This window comes from Mustelus asterias, chromosome 10, assembly GCF_964213995.1.
Source record: "Mustelus asterias chromosome 10, sMusAst1.hap1.1, whole genome shotgun sequence".
Lineage (NCBI taxonomy): Eukaryota > Metazoa > Chordata > Chondrichthyes > Carcharhiniformes > Triakidae > Mustelus > Mustelus asterias.
In genome coordinates this window covers 4,768,905-4,788,351 of record NC_135810.1, presented here as the reverse complement: position 1 = coordinate 4,788,351, position 19,447 = coordinate 4,768,905, and the positions used below count along the sequence as shown (strand labels likewise).

Genomic DNA, 19,447 nt, shown 5'->3' with positions numbered 1-19,447 from the left:
TTATGAATTGAATTCCAAATTCCACCATTTGAACACACATGTACCCAGACCATTAACCTGGGTCTTTCAATTATTAGTAAAAGGATATTACCACTACACTGCTGTCTCCCTTTTAAAATTGTGCCACGTGCTTATATTATTGTTGTATATTTGTTTATTAGATATAATTATTTTGATAATACCTACTTGAATTTTCCAAGCCAGGAGTCAGCAATGATTGCTCCAAGGATAGGTGTTAAGTAGCACAGAGCTACAAAGGCATGGTAAATGGCTGTAGCGAGATCCTCATCCCAGCGTAGAAAATAGCGGAAATATAGGACAAGCACAGCTGCATGAAGAAGACACAGAATGCAGACACATCAGACCCATTATTGAGTTATTAATAAATATTTCACCATAGAAGGTATTAAACTGAAATATTAGGGTTATGGGGGGGAAGGGGGAATCAGGATATTGAATTCGATGACCATAGATAGAATCCCTACAATACAGAAGGGTGCCTTTCGGCCCATCGAGTCTGAACCGACCACAATCCCACCAAGGTCCTATTCCCGCAACCCCACACATTTACCCTGCTAATCCCCTGACACTCGGGTCAATTTAGCACGGCCAATCAACCAAACCCACACACCTTTGGACTTTGGGAGGAAACCCGAGCACCCGGAGGAAACCCACGTAGACATGGTGTAAACTCAGCACAGACAGTGACCCGAGGCCAGAATTGAACCTGGGACCCTGGCGCTGTGAGGCAGCCGTACTAACCACACACCGTGTCCGCCCGCTCCACCATTCATTTTGATCAGCTATGATCAAAATGAATGGCAGAGCAGGCTCGAAGGGCTGAATGGTGTCCTCCTGCTTCTAGTTTCTATTATCAATCAGTGGACTCCAACCAGTCCTCTGTTGTTGTTTAACTCTGTGTTTTCCAGCTCCCCGTCTCCAGCATTGTTTCATCTCATCAGTTGCTCAAGCACCCATCTGTGCCTTTATTTCCTCCGAACTATTCCTTTGCTCTCCCAGTAGGCTTCCCCTCATCCATGCTCAGGAAATTTGAACTCATCCCAAAATTCTGCTGCCAGCATCCTAACTCATGCCAAGTTCACCCCCTGTGCTTGTTGACCTACACTGGTTCACTGTCGGGCAATGCCTTGACTTTAAAGTTCTTATTTTTGTGTTCAAGTCACTCCTCGGCCTTGGTCCCTCCCCTTCTCTGTAACCTCCTCCAGCCCACAATCCTCTGAGATCTCTGTACTCCTCCAATTCTGCATCTCTTCGACATTCCTTAATGGCCCCACCATTGGTAGCCGTGCCTTCAGCTGCCTGGGTCCCAAGCTCTGGAATTCCCTCCCTAAACCTCTCCAACTCTTTCTGCTTTCTTTAGGCATTCCTTAATAACTACCTTTTGGCTCCAACATCTCCTTTTGTAGCTCAGTGTTAAAGTGTATCCGATATTGCCCCTGCGAAGTGCCTTGGGACAAGGGTGGCACGGTGGCACAGTGGTTAGCACTGCTGCCTCACAGCACCAGGGTCCCAGGTTCAATTGTGGCCTCGGGTCACTGTCTGTGTGGAGTTTGCACATTCTCCCCCTGTCTGCGTGGACTTCCTCCGGGTGCTCCGGTTTCCTCCCACAGTCCAACGATGTGCCAGTTAGGTTGATTGGCCATGCTAAATTAACCCTGGTGTCAGGAGGATTAGCAGGGTAAATATGTGGGATTATGGGAATAGGGCCTGGGTGGGATTGTGATCGGTGTAGACTGGATGGACCATTGGTCTCTTTCTGTACTGTATGGATCCTATGGATTCTATGTTACTAGGCTAAAGGCACTCCATAAATGCGAGGTGTTGCTGCTACTGGCCAGGTTTACTTGGTGCAAAAACTTTTGTGTGGGAGCTCTTTTTAAGTCATCTTATGAATTTGGGTGAAGGATTATAGGTAACATCTTCACCGTGCAGTGAGAGAACACTACACCGAATACTTGTCCGATTCCAAACTCCATTAGAATCACGGGAGGATTGGAACCATTTCTTTACAGGACTCAAGATTGTGCGGAATTCTCTTGACATACAAAATTTAAAGTACCTCGCATTCCATAGTAGGAGAACCTTTCACAGAATTCATTGACCACGATGAAGAAGATACTGATCGGAAATCCTGAACAACTCGGCTGTGAGGAAGCAAATGAGTGACAGGTGAATGACAATGAATCGTCAACAGGTAAACACGCTCCCATTAAATAAAATGTCCACTCAGAATGTCCGCAACAAACAAAGAAGACGTGACTCAGCTGTCCTGTCCAAAATAGAACTTTTGAACTGGCATACCGATGTCTGCTTCGAGTAGACCTTTGTGGGCTAACTTTTATTGTGCTGATGTTGTTGCTATACCCACATGGTAGAAGCACCTGGCTGCAAAGAAGTTAAGATAGGAATTTATATAGCGCCTTTCAGGACCGCAGACCACCGCAAAGCACCTCACAGCCAATCATAGAATCTCTACAGTGCAGAAGGAGGTCATTTGGCCCATCGAGTCTGCACCGACCACAATCCCACCCAGGCCCCATCCCCATAACCCCGCCTATTTACCCTGCTAATCCCCCTGACACTAAGGGGCAATTTAGCATAGCTATTCAACCCGACCCGCACATATTTTGACTGTGGGAGGAAACGGAGCACCCGGAGGAAATCCATGCAGACACGGGGAGAACGTGCAAACTCCACACAGACAGTGGCCCGAGGCTGGAATTGAACCCAGGTCCCTGGTGCTGTGAGGCAACAGTGCTAACCACTGTGCCACCGTGCCACCAAGAAGTATTCTTTGAAGGGCCGTCATTATTGTAATGTAGGAAACACAGCGGCCAGTTTGTGCACAGCAAGCTTCCAGAGACCTCATCATCACAATGACCGGATATTCTATTTGTTTTTGTCACGTTGGTTGAAGGATAAATATTGACCAGGGAGAAATCCCTCATGCTCTTCCTCCATTGACCACAGAGGGCAGACACAGGCGGGAGTTTACAGCCTCGCTCGTCCCGAAACCGTGAAATCCCGCTTGAGGTCTACGGACCTTCCCATGTTCCACCCCTCGCCCGCTCCGATTCCCATAGTGGGCGGGACGCTAAAATTCCAGCCAGGATCTCAGTTTGAAGTCTCACCATCTCCAACAGCTTTGATATGTCCTGAGGTTGTTAATGGTGCCATATAAATGCAAACCTTCTTACCCGTCACATAGAAATTAATTCTGAATATAGATTAATCTTTCCTAGGTTTTTGTATGTTTCTGACTGAGTCAGTGCACCAGAAACCAGTACCTGATTCGAAACAAGCTCAAAGCTATGCAGTGGTGTACAATGCACCCACAACTAGCTAACCCAGAGAGAACCATACAATCCCTACAGTGCAGAAAGAGGCCATTCGGCCCACCGAGTCTGCACCGATTCTCTGATAGAGCATCTCACCCAGGCATTCCTCTCCATCCTATTTCCATAATCACGTGCATTTACTACAGCCAATCCACCTAACCTGCACACCTTTAGACACTAAGGGACAATTTAGCCTGGCCAATCCACCTAACCCGCACATCTTTGGACACCAAGGGACAATTTAGCATGGCTAATCCACCTAACCTGCGTATTTTCAGACTGTGGAAGGAAACCGGAGCACCCGGAGGAAACCCACGCAGACACGGGAAGAAGGTGTAAATTCCGCACAGACAGTGATCCGAGACCGAAATTGAACCTGGATCCCTGAAGCTGTGAGGCAGTAGTGCTAACCACTGTGCCACCCTACCAGAAGCAGGACTTAATTAATGGTAGAGTGTTGGGGAGAGTTATAAAACAAAGAGATCTAGGGGTACAGGTTCATAGCTGCTTGAAAGTGGAGTCACAGGTGGACAGAGTGGTAAAGAAGGCATTCGGCATGTTTGGTTTCATTGGCCAGAACATTGAATACAGGAGTTGGGACGTCTTGTTGATGTTGTACAAGACATTGGTAAGGCCACACTTGGAATACTGCATATAGTTCTGCTCACCCTATTATAGAAAGGATATAATTAAACTAGAAAGAGTGCAGAAAAGATTTACTAGGATGCTACCAGGACTTGATGGTTTGAGTTATAAGGAGAGGCTGGATAGACTGGGACTTTTTCCCTGGAGCGTAGGAGACTTAGGGGTGATCTTATAGGGATCTATAAAATAATGAGGGGCATAGACCAGCTATATGGTCAACATCTTCTCCCAAAGATAGAGGAGTCTAAAACTAGAGGGCATAGCTTTAAGGTAAAAGGGGAGAGGTACAAAAAGGTCGAGAGGAACAATTTTTTCACATAGAGGGTGGTGAGTGTCTGGAACGAGCTGCCAGGGGTAGTAGTAGAGGCGGGTACAATTTTGTCTTTTAAAAAGCATTTAGACAGTTACATGGGTAAGATGGGTATAGAGGGATATGGGCCAAATGTGGGCAATTGGGACTAGCTTAGTGGTTAAAAAAAAAGGGCGCATGGACAAGTTTGCCGAAGGGCCTGTTTCCATGCTGTAAACCTCTATGACTCTAAGTATGCGACCAACTGTACTTTAATGCTGATCACTAAATTAAATAGGCTAAACAAATTCACAGCACGATTGTGCACAGCAGATTCACCCTCATCCTCTGCATGTGTATCCATAGGTCTCATTCATTACACTTTTATGTCTCCAATGCCAGTGCTGTGTCTCAGTGGGTAGCACTCAGAATCTGAAAGCTGTAGGTTCATATCCCATTTAAGACTTTTCAGCACAGAATCCCGGCTGCCACTCCCAGTACAGTACTGAGGGAGTGCCACACTGTCAGCATTTCCGTTTTATGGATGTGACATTAAAGTGCGACCTCGCCTGCCCTCTAAAGTGGTCACCAAAAAAAAAACTCCCAAAGCACCATCATCTTCCACCAACCGAATAATCTGGTCATTATCACATCACTGCCCCGTGGGATCTTGCTGTGCACAAATTGGCTACCCTGTCTCCCTCATAACAACAGTGACTGCTCTTTTAGCAGTACCTAATTGGCTGTAGAATGTTTTTGGATGACCTGAGGTCATGAAAGATATCACATAAACAAATATCTTTCTTACTTTATCGGGGAAAGTAAATTGGAACTCTGTAATCCAAATTGAGATGAAGTGGATGTACTGTTACAGTGCTATCTCATTATTACATCTAATTCTGATCTAAATCCAGCATCAGTTCCGTCATTTAAAGCTTGCCTATCACAACATTCCACAGTTCCTAGAGAATTTAGAGCATTTGACAATATTATATCCACTGTAACAGTCGATGCATAATCTTATAAAACAGAGAGCTTTACCAGATGTTGCAGAATGGGCAAATGATTGGCAAATTAAGTTTTCTTTTTATTCGTTCATGAGATGTGGGCATCACTGACTAGGCCAACATTTATTGCCTTTGTTCGGAGGGATTTTAAGAGTCAACCACACTGTTAGGGGTCTGGAGTCACATATAGGCCAGACCAGGTAAGGATGGCAGATTTTCTTCCCTAAAGGACATTAGTGAAGGAAATTTGCCCCACAGAGATAAATGTGAGATCGCTTGCAGGAGGAATAGGTGGGTCACTTATTACTTGGAAGGTGCAAGTCTAGCTGGGATAAAGGAACAAATGGACCTTAAGAAAACAAATAAATCAATCACTCTCTAAATCTTGCACCACAGGTAAGCAAGGTCTTAATAAAACAAACCAAGCATTTTATTTCTCGAGGGAGTGAACTACAGAGCCGGGAAGTTATGCTGAACCTGGATTGAACCTCTGTTCAGCCACACCCAGAGAGTGGCATGCTCTGGGGCGGGCTCAGAGAAGGTTTACTGGGATGATACAAGAAATGCTTGCATATACATATATATACATGGGGTGGCACGTTGGCACAGTGGTTGGCACTGCTGTCTCACAGCACCAAGGATCCGAGTTTGATTCCCGGCCTTGGGTCACTGTCTGCGTGGAGTTTGCACTTTCTCCCCATGTCTGCGTGGATTCCCTCCGGGTGCTCCGGTTTCCTCCCACACTCCAAAGATGTGCAGGTTAGGTGGATTGGCCATGCTTAATTGCCCCTTAGTGTCAGGGGGATTAGCAGGATGGATACCTGGGGTTATGGCGATAGGGGCAGGATGGGATGGTTGTTGGTGCAGGCTCGATAAGCCGAATGGCCTCCTTCTGCACTGTAGGATTTTATGATTCTACATCAGGAACAGATTGCCAGGCTGACAAAGCGTTATCCTGACCTGAAACGTTGGCTCTATTCTCTCTCCAGAGATGCTGCCACACCTGCTGAGGTTTTTTAGCATTGCTTGTTTTTGGTTCAGATGGTATGGTGGCACATTTGTTAGCACGGTTCCTCACAGCGCCAGGGACCCAGGTTTGATTCCCGGCTTGGGTCACTCTGTGTAGAGTCAGCACGTTCTCCCCGTGTCTGCGTGGGTTTCCTCCAGGTGCTCCAGTTTCCTCACACAGTCCAAAAGACGTGCTGGTTAGGTGGATTGGCCGTGCTAAATTCTCCCTCAGTGTACCCGAACAGGCGCCAGAGTGTGGCGACTAGGTGATTTTCACAGTAACTTCACTGCAGTGTTAATGTAAGCCTACTTGTGACACTAATAAATAAATATAATAATAATAACAGATTCCAGCATCCGTAGTATTTTGCTTATATATTATTGACAAGCTGGGTCTATTTACTCTTTAAAAAAAGGCCGAAGGGTGACCTAATAGACGTCTTTAAAATTTGTGAAAGGTTTTCATGGAGGATCCAGAGAGAATATTTCACCTTGTGAGAAAAAGCATAACTATAAATATAAGATAGCAAGAAATCCAATAAAAATTTGGAAGAAACCTCTTTAACCGAAGACCGATGGGAATGCAGAACTCACCCCCCTAGGGAGTTGGGAACCCAATTATTTATTTGTATTTAAGGGGAAACTAGTCATGCCTATGAGGGAGAAGGGAGAGTTATGATGGTCGGACTTTAATGAGGAAAGATGGGAGGAGCATAAACCCCAGCATGGATTGGAAGGGCCGAATGGTCTGTTTCTGTCACATATATCTCCTATGTAATCCTGCAAATGGTCCCTGTTTGTTTGCAGATAATGGGCATTGCTTCGAAGACCAGCGTATATATCCCTCCTTCATTGTCCATGAGGAGGTGGTAACGAGCCACAAATATTGGCATGAACCTGCCGACTGTAGGAGATAAGAATTACGCTTTCACTGGGACTCTCTTTCACACGACAGGTTGATACCCGTGTACAAAGGATCGATTCTTTCTCCGGGGTTGTTAATCTTAAAGCTGCACCTTTTAATCTTTCACTTGACGTTTCAATGTTAATGCTCACAAAATAAATAAATGGCTGCCTAACACTGACAGACTAATGATTAAGATTTCCTGAGTGGGAATGTGGGTAAAGAACTTCACAGTCTACTCTTTAAAGTGTTAACTGTGACCTTATCTGCTTCAGATGCTGGGCTCAGGTCATTCCAAAACACAGAAGTTTACATTGGTGCTGAGGGTGCGCGAAACTGTTGGGGATGTTTTGCCTTTTGAACGATGCATTAAACTGAGGCCCCCACTTGTCTCCTCAGCTGGGCTTAAAAAGCTCCCATGTCTTTATTTTGAAGACGGGCAGGGGAGTCTTTCCCACTGTCCTGGACAATATTTACCCCTCAATCAATGTACAGAATGTGGAGTTGCCGGCGTTGGACTGGGGGGTGGGCACAGTAAGAAGTCTCACAACACCAGGTTAAAATCCAACAGGTTTATTTGGGGTATCATGAGCTCTCGGAGCGCTGCTCCTTCATCAGGTGAGTGGAGAGGTAGGTCTCACAAATGCGGCATATATAGACAGAGATACAATTGCAAGATAATAGTTGTAATGCGACCACTCCAAAGGTTCGTGATACTAAATAAACCTGTTGGACTTTAACCTTGTGAGACTACTTAATGTACAGAAAACAGATTATCTGATCAAGATCACAGTGCTGGCTGTGGGATCTTGCTGTGCACAAATTGGCTGCCGTGTTTCCAACATTCCATCAGTGACTACATTTTGGAAAAACGTTTAATTGACTCAAAAGCACTGAGAGTCATCCCACGGCTAGGTGCATGCAAATACCTCACATTTCTGTGTCCCGCTCAGGATGTAGGCTGGCAAAGATTGGTAATCTTAAAAAATAGCGAAAAGTAATATTAAAAAACATGTTCGAGTGCCATGGATATTAAGGATAACACGGGGTCAGTGCAAGATTTAAGCAGACTTACTATCTGACCTTTGAATAAAGGTGCATGTCACGGGGGGAGGTAATCTGTAAACACCTCAGACACAAACAATATTTTCCTCGAAAAAGTTGTCTTGTGGTAAATTATCAAGAGGGTTTTCACACTGCCAGTAAATAATAAAATCACACAACTGGAATATAATTCCAGGGAAAACTGAAAGTGGGAGAACTACGTCCTTAGCTCTGAGCTTGAAAAATGCAGGTGATATATTTAGCTAAGAGAGCTTCCTGCAAAATATTTGGCTCTGAGAATGAAATAAATTAAAAAGAAACATGACCAACCTTTGATTTCGCCTTTCCATCGTCTCCGTTCTTTTCGTCTGTGGAATAGTTTGAAAACAAAGAAGAAATGAGGGCTTGCTTTGATATCTTGGGGAACAATTTAACATGGTCACACTGTCAGCCTTGCAAAGGAATCTAAGTTTTTGACGGGTAGATTACTCAGCGAGCGAACACTTTGAATAAGAACACGATGTGGCAGGTGGAGAAATTTGAGTAAGCCTGAGCAATTTCAGTGCAGTGCAGTGAGAATTTCAATGCAAACAAAAAACAGAATGAAGTCACCAACCTTTCATTCTGGAGCTGACTGGAGTGCCTTGCTCCACTCTGGAAATCCAAACTTGAAAAGGGGTTGAGAAAAGGGCTGAGATCGATTTTTAAAGTTCAGACCTTGAACCTGGTCCACTTCTTATCAGTCAGGTGACCAAGGTTGTTCTCCCATTCAACTTGATGAGATCGAATGGTGATATCCCTGGAACAGCAGCTGAGGTTGTCCAGATAGGTCCTCCTGCTCTGAAGGGAGGAGAATTAACTTGGCAATGAAAACGCCAAAACATTCCGAGCAACTTTCGTAGCTTCGCTAATCCACTTAATTACTCATTGACAAGATCAGACCTTTTTGTAACCCATCTAATTCGCTGCTGTTTCCCCGTACAGGTAATTACCTGGTTCCCAACACAAGAAAAATGCACCTTTGTGGCTTAAATAATAAAATCATTTTTTTTTGTGAATTCCAAAAGCTTTTGAAAGGCAAATGCTATTTATCATACATTAGCAAGCAAGTGTTCACACTCCCACTTGTTTGAGTGGATTCCATTTGGCCGTGACTCTCACTCCTGTGGGTTCAACATCTCATTTTGGTTTTCAGATTTGTTCAATAAAAAGCACCCGGTCTGTCTCTGACACGGTGGAGTTCACAAACGCTGCAACAAAAAACACACACTGGAAATATATCACAGGTCTGGCAGAGTCGGAAAGAGAAACGCTGTCCTTAACACTTTGGTTGGAGATCTGCAGACACATTATTGATTTGATTTGATTTATTATTGTCACATGTATTAGTATACAGTGAAAAGTATTGTTTCTTGCGCGCTATATGGACAAAGCATACCGTACACAGAGAAGGAAAGGAGGGAGTGCAGAATGTAATGTTACAGTCATAGCTAGGGTGTAGAGAAAGATCAACTTAGTGTGAGATAGGTCCATTCAAAAGTCTGATCATTTGATTTGATTTGATTTATTATTGTCACGTGTATTAACATACATTGAAAAGTATTGTTTCTTGCACGCTATACAGACAAAGCATACAGTACATAGAGAAGGAAACGAGAGAGTGCAGACTGTAATGTTACAGTCATAGCTAAGGTGTAGAGAAAGTTCAACTTAATATAAGGTAGGCCCATCCAAAAGTCTGTTGGCAGCAGGGAAGAAGCTGTTCTTGAGTCGGTTGGTACGTGACCTCAGAGCTTTGTATCTTTTTCCCAACGGAAGAAGGTGGAAGAGAGTATGTCCAGGGTGCGTGGGGTCCTTGATTACGCCGGCTGCTTTTCCAAGGCAGCGGGAAGTGTAGACAATGTCAATGGATAGGAGGCTGATTTGAGTGATGGACTGGGCTACATTCACGACCTTTTATAGTTTCTTGCGTTCTTGGACAGAGTCATACCAAGGTGTGATACAGCCAGAAAAGATGTTTTCTATAGTGCATCTGTAAAAGTTGGTGAAAGTTGTAATGGACATGCTGAATTTCCTTAGCTGCCTGATAAGGTCGAGGTGTTTATGTAGAAAACAGAAGGACTTCGCCTTCATACTGACCAAAACAAATAAGGGAGGGAGGGAGCAACGGGGAAAGGTGAAGATAGTCGCTTTGCCAATGGTTATTGCACAGAAACCACTAATTTTGAGGGCTTCTAAACAGATTTTGACAAGCAAGAAGGGGAGAAGAGACGAAGATGAGGGGATTGTGGAGGAATCCGTATCCTGGAGGTAAAATATTAGAGTAAATAATTGATCCATTGTTCAGATTGCATAGGTACAGAGTAAATTTGGCATCACCTACTAGGTGATGTGGGCGGCACAGTGGCACAGTACTCAGCATTACTGTCTCACAGTGCCAGGAACCTGGGTTCGATTCCCGGCTTGGGTCACTGTCTGTATGGAGTCTGCACGATTTCCCTGTGTCTGCATGGGTTTCCTCCCAGTCTGAAAGACGTGCTGGTTAGGTGCATTGGCCATGCTAAATTCTCCCTCAGTGTACCCGAACAGGCGCCGGAGTGGGGGATTTTCACAGTAACTTCATTGCAGTGTTAATGTAAGCCTAATTGGGACACTAATAAATGAACTTTAAATTTCAAGTTCTAACTAGATACTTTAAAATTCATTCATGGGGTGTCACTAGCAAGGCCAATGTTTATTTCCCATCCATTGCTGCTCTTGAAGCAGTGCTTGGGGATATCTGGAGGATGGAAAAGGTTCCATACAAATTTAAGCCTTTCTTTCTTTGTAATAGTTCTATTCCCTTACCTGAGACTTTCCACACCGTAAGAAGTCTAACAACACCAGGTTAAAGTCCAACAGGTTTATTTGGTAGCAAACTTTGGTAGCAAACGGCATTTGCTACCAAATAAACCTGTTCGACTTTAACCTGGTGTTGTTAGACTTCTTACTGTGTTTACCCCAGTCCAACGCCGGCATCTCCACATCATGACTTTCCACACCTCCAGGGGTTAACGGCAACAATGGGAAATGTTGGAATGGTCGGCCAAATGTTGCACATGTGAACATTTTAATTACTCTGGGCTCAACTGAAAAAAACGTTTATTTTCTAATTCACAAACCATAACCAGCAATGAAGATTCTCCATTCCACCGTAAGGTCTTGAGTGCAGGAATTTGCCTTCACTTTAGATGCTAGAGATTAAAAATAGAACAAGACTATTTTTGTCAACTTGCCTGCTGTATCACTTTGTTACTGGTTTACCACAGCGATTCGGCCCATCGAGTCTGCACTGACCACAATCCCACCCGGACCCTATTCCCACAACCCCACACATTTACTCTGCTCATACCCCTGACACTAGGGGCAATCTAACACGGCCAATCCACCTAACCTGCACATCTTTGGACTGTGGGAGGAAAGCGGAGCACCCAGAGGAAATCCACGCAGACACGGGGAGAACGTGCAAACTTCACACAGACAGTGACCCGAGGCCAGAATTGAATCTGGGTCCTGGCGCTGTGAGGCAGCCATGCTAACCACTGTGCCACCGTGCCACCCCTTTCTCTCTCACATGTTTATGTAGCTTCTCCTTACATTCATCATTGGCGATAAGGGGAGGCGATGGCCTAGTGGTATCATCGCTAGACGATTAATCCAGAAACTCAGCCAATGCTCTGGGGACCCGGGTTCGAATCCTGCCACGGCAGATGGTGGATTTTGAATTCAATTAAAAAATATCTGGAATTACGAACCTACTGATGACCTTGAAACCATTGTCAATTGTCAGAAAAACCATCTGGTTCACTAATGTCCTTTAGGGAAAGAAATCTGCCGTCCTTACCTGGTCTGGCCTACATGTGACTCCAGAACCACAGCAATGTGGTCGACTCTCAACTGCCCTCGGAAACTAGGGATGGGCAATAAATGCTGGCCCAGCCAGCGATGACCATGTCTCATGAAGGAATAAAAGACCCCCAAAAATGTGCATCTTTAGCATACTAAACCACCCCAAGATATTTCACAGGAGATAATTTGACGTGGAGCCACGTAAGGAGATGATAGACAGGTTTTTAAAGAGTGTCTTTTAAAGGAGGCACAGAGGTTTAGGAAGGGAATTCCAGAGCTTAGGCCCAGGCAGTCAGAGGCGCAGTAACTGATAATGAGGCCATGGGAAGAGAGGGATGTACAAACATCCAGGGATGACGTGCATTTATGATGGAAAGTTCCAGATTCACTGGTCTTCCAATTTGCAATCACAATTCAGGCACAACGCAAATAATTGTCACACTTCACTGAAATTCAACAGCAGCTCATTTAAATTTCGAAAACGTCACTGCTCACACCAAGGAAGGAGGTACTAGGGGTGACTAAAAGCTCCATCAGAAAAGTAGATTTAAGGAGGGTCTTAAAGGTGGAGGTCACAGTTCTTGCACAGAATGTTCCCTGCATTTTATTTCTGCTTTGAGTTCATTGGGCGGGGTTTTACGGCCTCACTTATCCCGAAACCATAAAATCCCGCCCAAAGTCAATGGATCTTCCCGTGGTCCGCCCCTTGCCAGTCCCGGTTCCCGTGGCGGGGGAGACGGTAACATTCCAGCCATTGAGTTTGTTAATAGTGCAGGACTACGGTAACGTTCAAAATTGACACAAGAAGTAATCGAAGGGACATCCATTTGTGAACAGGGATGTGCTCCAAGGTATAAGTGGGTAACCTGTAGGGTTTTACAGTCAGTGGGCATCCTATTTTTAAGAGATTGGGATTAGAATGTATGACTGATATAAAACAAGCTGGGAAATTGTACCTACTATAAACAATCCATATTTCAGATCCACATTGCAATGAAAGTTATCATTTCACTTTTCTGGTACTTTTTAATATTAAATTGAATGGATACAATGGGCCCTATTTTACCATTTTGATTCTAAGTGCTGGGCGGACTTGAAACTGGGAGTGTTTCAGATCTGACTTTTAGACCCGTTCTCAGGCGCCCCCATACACACTCTGCCTGAAACAATATCAGTGATTCCGAATCGCGCTGCACAAGCCTGTGGGCGGGGCTTAACGTGCCCGAAATCCTGCAGCTCCGATCGGCGCCTCCAACTGCGCATGCACAGAGAAAAAAATAGAATGTGGCTCCCCTGCCACATCGCCTTCAGGGCCAGATAATGCCTCCCCCTGGTCCCCACAGACATTTCCCCACCCCCACAACATTACTGTCCCCCTTATCCCCCCACCCCCAGACCGACCGTGGCCTCTCCCCCCTCATTGATCTCAGGTAGGTTGGCAGTGGACAGCCCCCTTCCACCTCACTGATCTCAGGCGGAGTGGCAACGGACCCCCCCACCGATCTCAAGCAGAGAGCCGTCGGACACTCGGCACTTACCTCCTCACTAACTGGAGCGCGCGAATCGGACTTTTGTGGAGCATGTCTGTTTTGCACCGATTCTGGACAGGCGAACGCGGTGGTAAAGGGGGAAGTGCCAGTAAGTGCAGCCCATTAAGTCAATTCAAATGCATGCAAATGCATTTAAATGGCTGTCGCGCCCGTTTTGGGCGTGGTCCCAATCGTGGCCATTTACGGGTCTTGGTAAAGGGGAAACGGGTGCGGAGGCGGACGCGGATCGCACTACTCGCCTCATGCCCGACTTTGCCAAGTTTTCGCACCTGAAAACGGGCGCAACTTGATGGTAAAATCGGGCCCTATGTTTTAAATATTTGCTTAATGATTGTTACCTTAATCATTTTTAACATTTTCTTTTCATTTTCTTCATCAACACTTTTGCAGATAAATTCTCTGGGAAATCCATTTCATTTATATTCTCTGGGAAATCCATTTCATGAATATAGCTGAGGAGGACACTGGGTTGCAAGGGAGTAGAATAGACAGTATTACAGTTGATAAGGAGGATGTGCAGGATATTCTGGAGGGTCTGAAAATAGATAAATCCCCTGGTCCGGATGGGATTTATCCAAGGATTCTCTGGGAGGCAAGAGAAGTGATTGCAGAGCCTCTGGCTCTGATCTTCAGGTCGTCGTTGGCCTCTGGTATAGTACCAGAAGATTGGAGGTTAGCGAATGTTGTCCCATTGTTTAAGAAGGGGAACAGAGACTTCCCCGGGAATTATAGACCGGTGAGTCTCACTTCTGTTGTCGGCAAGATGTTGGAAAAAATTATAAGGGATAGGATTTATAGTTATTTGGAGAGTAATGAATTGATAGGTGATAGTCAGCATGGTTTTGTGGCAGGTAGGTCGTGCCTTACTAACCTTATTGAGTTTTTTGAGAAAGTGACCAAGGAGGTGGATGGGGGCAAGGCAGTGGACGTGGTATATATGGATTTTAGTAAGGCGTTTGATAAGGTTCACCATGGTAGGCTTCTGCAGAAAATGCAGATGTATGGGATTGGGGGTGATCTAGGAAATTGGATCAGGAATTGGCTAGCGGATAGGAAACAGAGGGTGGTGGTTGATAGTAAATATTCATCATGGAGTGCGGTTACAAGTGGTGTACCTCAGGGATCTGTTTTGGGGCCACTGCTGTTTGTAATATTTATTAATGATCTGGATGAGGGTATAGTTGGGTGGATTAGCAAATTTGCTGATGACACCAAAGTCGGTGGTGTGGTAGACAGTGAGGAAGGGTGTCGTAGTTTGCAGGAAGACTTAGACAGGTTGCAAAGTTGGGCCGAGAGGTGGCGGATGGAGTTTAATGCGGAGAAGTGTGAGGTAATTCACTTTGGTAGGAATAACAGATGTGTTGAGTATAGGGCTAACGGGAGGACTTTGAATAGTGTGGAGGAGCAGAGGGATCTAGGTGTATGTGTGCATAGATCCCTGAAAGTTGGGAATCAAGTAGATAAGGTTGTTAAGAAGGCATATGGTGTCTTGGCGTTTATTGGTAGGGGGATTGAATTTAGGAGTCGTAGCGTTATGTTGCAACTGTACACAACTCTGGTGCGGCCGCACTTGGAGTACTGTGTGCAGTTCTGGTCCCCACATTACAGGAAGGATGTGGAGGCTTTGGAGAGGGTGCAGAGGAGGTTTACCAGGATGTTGCCTGGTATGGAGGGGAGATCCTATGAGGAGAGGCTGAGGGATTTGGGATTGTTTTCGCTGGAAAGGCGGCGGCTAAGAGGGGATCTTATTGAAACATATAAGATGATTAGAGGTTTAGATAGGGTGGATAGTGATAGCCTTTTTCCTCTGATGGAGAAATCCAGCACGAGGGGGCATGGCTTTAAATTGAGGGGGGGTAGTTATAGAACCGATGTCAGGGGTAGGTTCTTTACCCAGAGGGTGGTGAGGGATTGGAATGCCCTGCCAGCATCAGTAGTAAATGCGCCTAGTTTGGGGGCGTTTAAGAGATCCGTAGATAGGTTCATGGACGAAAAGAAATTGGTTTAGGTTGGAGGGTCACAGTTTTTTTTTTTACTGGTCGGTGCAACATCGTGGGCCGAAGGGCCTGTTCTGCGCTGTAATGTTCTATTTGTCCTGAAAGTGAGTGACGCTGTTTGAAAAGGGGAATTGTAGTTTGTGCATAATTATTCTAAAGTGGATTCTGTGTTTATTGCCCTTATCTATGACTGCCATCAGATCAGAGCGTACAACACAAGGACAGCAGAGTAAGCAGAATGTCGTCAAACAATTCACGCTTTTATTCTCAATCAGCACAGTCTGTAACCTACAATAGAGGTAGTCCTTTGTCATGGGATAAAATTTAATGTTGCACAGAGACAGTCCATTTGGTTCAGCTGGCATTTATACTCCATTTCAGCCTCCTCCCAACTTCATCTCCCCCGATCAATATACCTGGTTTCCTCCGGGTGCTCTGATTTCCTCCCACAGTCCGAAAGACATGCTGGTTAAATGCATTGGCCATGCTAAATTCTCCCTTAGTGTACCGAACAGGCACCGGAGTGCGGCGACTAGGGGGTTTTCACAGTAACTTCATTGCAGTGTTAATATAAGACTACTTTGATTTGATTTGATTTATTATTGTCACATGTATTGGTATGCAGTGAAAAGTATTGTTTCTTGTGCACTTTACAGACAAAGCATACCGTTCATAGAGAAGGAAAGGGAAGAATGCAGAACGTAGTGTTACAACCATAGCTAGGATGTAGAGAAAGATCAACTTAATGCGAGGTAGGTTCATTCAAAAGTCTGATGGCAGCAGGGAAGAAGCTGTTCTTGATTCAGTTGGTATGTGACCTAGAACATAGAATCACTACATTGCAGAAGGAGGCCATTCGGCCCATCGAGTCTGCACCGACCACAATCCCTATTCCCGTAACTCCACATATTTACCCTTTTAATTCCCCTGACACCAGGGTCAATTTAGCATGGCCAATCAACCTTACCTGCACATTTTTGGACTGTGGGAGGAAACCGGAGCACCCCCATGCAGACATGGGGAGATAGTGCAAACTCCACACAGACATTGACCTGAGGCAGGAATTGAACCCAGATCCCTGGCGCTGTAAGGCAGCAGTGCTAACCACTGTGCCACCGTGCCACCCCGAGATGTGGTTAGGTGCATTGGTCATGCTAAATTCTCCCTCAGTATACCGATCAGGTGCCGGAGTGTGGCGACGAGGGGATTTTCACAGTAACTTCATTGCAGTGTTAATGTAAGACTACTTTGATTTGATTTATTATTGTCACATGTATTGGTATACAGTGAAAAGTGACCTCAGACTTGTGACATTAATAAACTTTATAGACTTTACCCTTCCATTCCTTTCTCCCCGTGTGTTTACCCAGTTTTCCCTTTAAATGCAGCTATGATATTTGCATCAACCACTCCCTGTGGTAGTGAATGACATTCTCACCGTTCTTTGGGTGAACAGGTTTCTCCAGAAATCCCCATCGGACTATCTTACACTGATGGCTCCGAATTTTGGTCTCCCTACGAGTGGAAACACCTTCTCTACATCCACTCCATCAAAGCTGTCCATATTTTAGAGAGAGCTCTGTTGGGGAACCCTTTTATGAAAGAATAGTTCATTTATACTGTCATACCTTCAAGTAAAATTGTTCAGCTGGTTATTAGAATTGCGTTGGGAGTCGGTTTAGTTCAGTTGGCTGGACGGCTGGTTCGTAACGCAGAACGATGCCAACAGTGTGGGTTCAATTCCTGTACCGGCTGGGATTATTCATAAAGGCCCCACCTTCTCAACCTTGGCCCTTGCCTGAGGTGTGGTGATCCTCAGGTTAAATCACCACCAGTCAGCTCTCCCCCTCAAAGGGGAAAGCAGCTAATAGTCATCTGGGACTATGGCAACTGTATATTCAAATTACTGACCTGTTCACATTAGCAGGAAGGGATTATAAGACTTAGTTTCATTTCAGATCTTTAAAATATGCTTATCTAACTTTTATTTGATCATTCATACACATCGGGGAGCAGTGCAATGTACCTACTGCAATTATTTTTAATGTGGGACGTAGTCATGGTTCAGCCAGCATTTATTGCCCATCCCTAATTGCCCTTGAGAAGTTGGTGGTGCGCCGCTGCGGTGTTTGTAGGGACACCCAAGGTGTTAATTTTAGGGAGGCAATTCCAAGATTTGGATCCAACGCTGATGCTCCAAGCGTTGGACTCCCTGATTCCCACTGACTTCAATTTTACTCTGGCTCCTTGATGCCACACTCAGTCAAATGCTGCCTTGATGTCAAGAGGGGTCACTCACCTCACCGCTGGAATTCAACTCTTTTGCCTATGTTTGGACCAAGACGGTAAGAGATTAGGAGCTGAGTGGCCCTGGCAGAACCCAAACTGAGCATCAGTGAGAAGGCTACTGGCAAGAAGGCTGCTGGTGGCACTGTCAACAACTCCTCCCATTTTTTTGCTAATAATTGATGGGGAGGGTAGTTGGTGGGATTGAATTTGTCCTGCTTTTTGTGCACAGGACATTCCTGGGCAATTTCTCATGTTATTGGGTAGATACCACTTGGTGTAATGTCAAATCACATGTTGAGTGGCTGAGGACTGCAACCTCAAAAAGACTAAGAACTGGAACATTAACCACCCATTATTCAAAACATTGCGGTAATTGGAACAGACTGAATGTGAAAGAACAGGATTACTTCAACTAGAAAATAATGCTAATCACAAGTTATTTCTGGAACCTAACTCCACATACCTGCCTTTACTCCATATCCCTTTCATAGAATCCCTAGGAGGAGATCTTTCGACCCATAGAGTCTGCACTGACAACAATCCAACCCAGACCCTATCCCTGTAACCCCATGTATTTACCCTGCGAATCCCCCTAACTCTAAGGGAGAATTTATCATGGCCAATCTATCTCACCAGCACATCTTTTGGACGGTAGGAGGAAACCCACGCAGACACGGGGAGAATGTGCCAACCTCACGCAGACAGTCACCCAACACTGAAACTGAACCAGGGTTCCTGGCACTGGGAGGCAGCAGTGCTAACCACTGTAGAGTGACTTTAAATAACATCATCACCAAAATCGTGTTGCCGTTCACGCCGGCGGGATCTTACAGTCCTGGTGACGGCGCACCCTTGCCACGGACTTCCTGGCAGTGAGGGGTGCATTGACAATGACGTGGCCATAAGATTCCACCGCCAGTGAGCGGCGCGCCACCTCCTGCCACCATGAACCACACCACAGAAAGGGGAGGAAAATCCCGCCCAGAGTTACAATCGGTGAACACATTTGCCACACCCCTATTAGGTCATTATCAGGCAGTAGTTATGTTGGTGGATGGGGAAGCCTGGAGGCTTGGACCAATGATCTGGTGGGTCAATGTTCAATTCCCACCTTCACAGCTGAGGGATTTTTAATTAGATTAATGAATAAATCATAGAATCCCTACATTGCAGAAGGAGGCCATTCGGCCCATCGAGTCTGCACTGACAACAATCCTACCCAGGGCCTATCCCCATAACCCCATGATGTGGAGATACCAGTATTGGACTGGAGTGAACACAGTAAGAAGTCTCACAACACCAGGTTAAAATCCAACAGGTTTATTAGGAATCACGAGCTTTCGGAGCATTGCCCCTTCATCAGGTGATGATCACCTGTGAGTGCTCCAAAAGCTCGTGATTCCTTTAACCTGGTGTTGAGAGACTTCTTTCTGTGCATAACCCCACATAGTTACCCTGCTAATCCCC

At 45.3% G+C, this 19,447-nt stretch overlaps 1 protein-coding gene across 1 annotated transcript in view; it reads right to left on the bottom strand.

Moving 5' to 3' along the window:
- Positions 1–8,960, bottom strand: part of LOC144499997 (solute carrier family 15 member 1-like) — a 51,172-nt gene extending 42,212 nt beyond the window's left edge. The window contains 4 exon segments of the mRNA XM_078222734.1: positions 187–328; positions 2,081–2,165; positions 8,587–8,624; positions 8,873–8,960. Of these exon segments, the coding sequence (XP_078078860.1) occupies positions 187–328; positions 2,081–2,165; positions 8,587–8,624; positions 8,873–8,879 (272 nt within the window). The 5' untranslated portion in view covers positions 8,880–8,960.
- Positions 8,961–19,447: the final 10,487 nt, after the last annotated feature.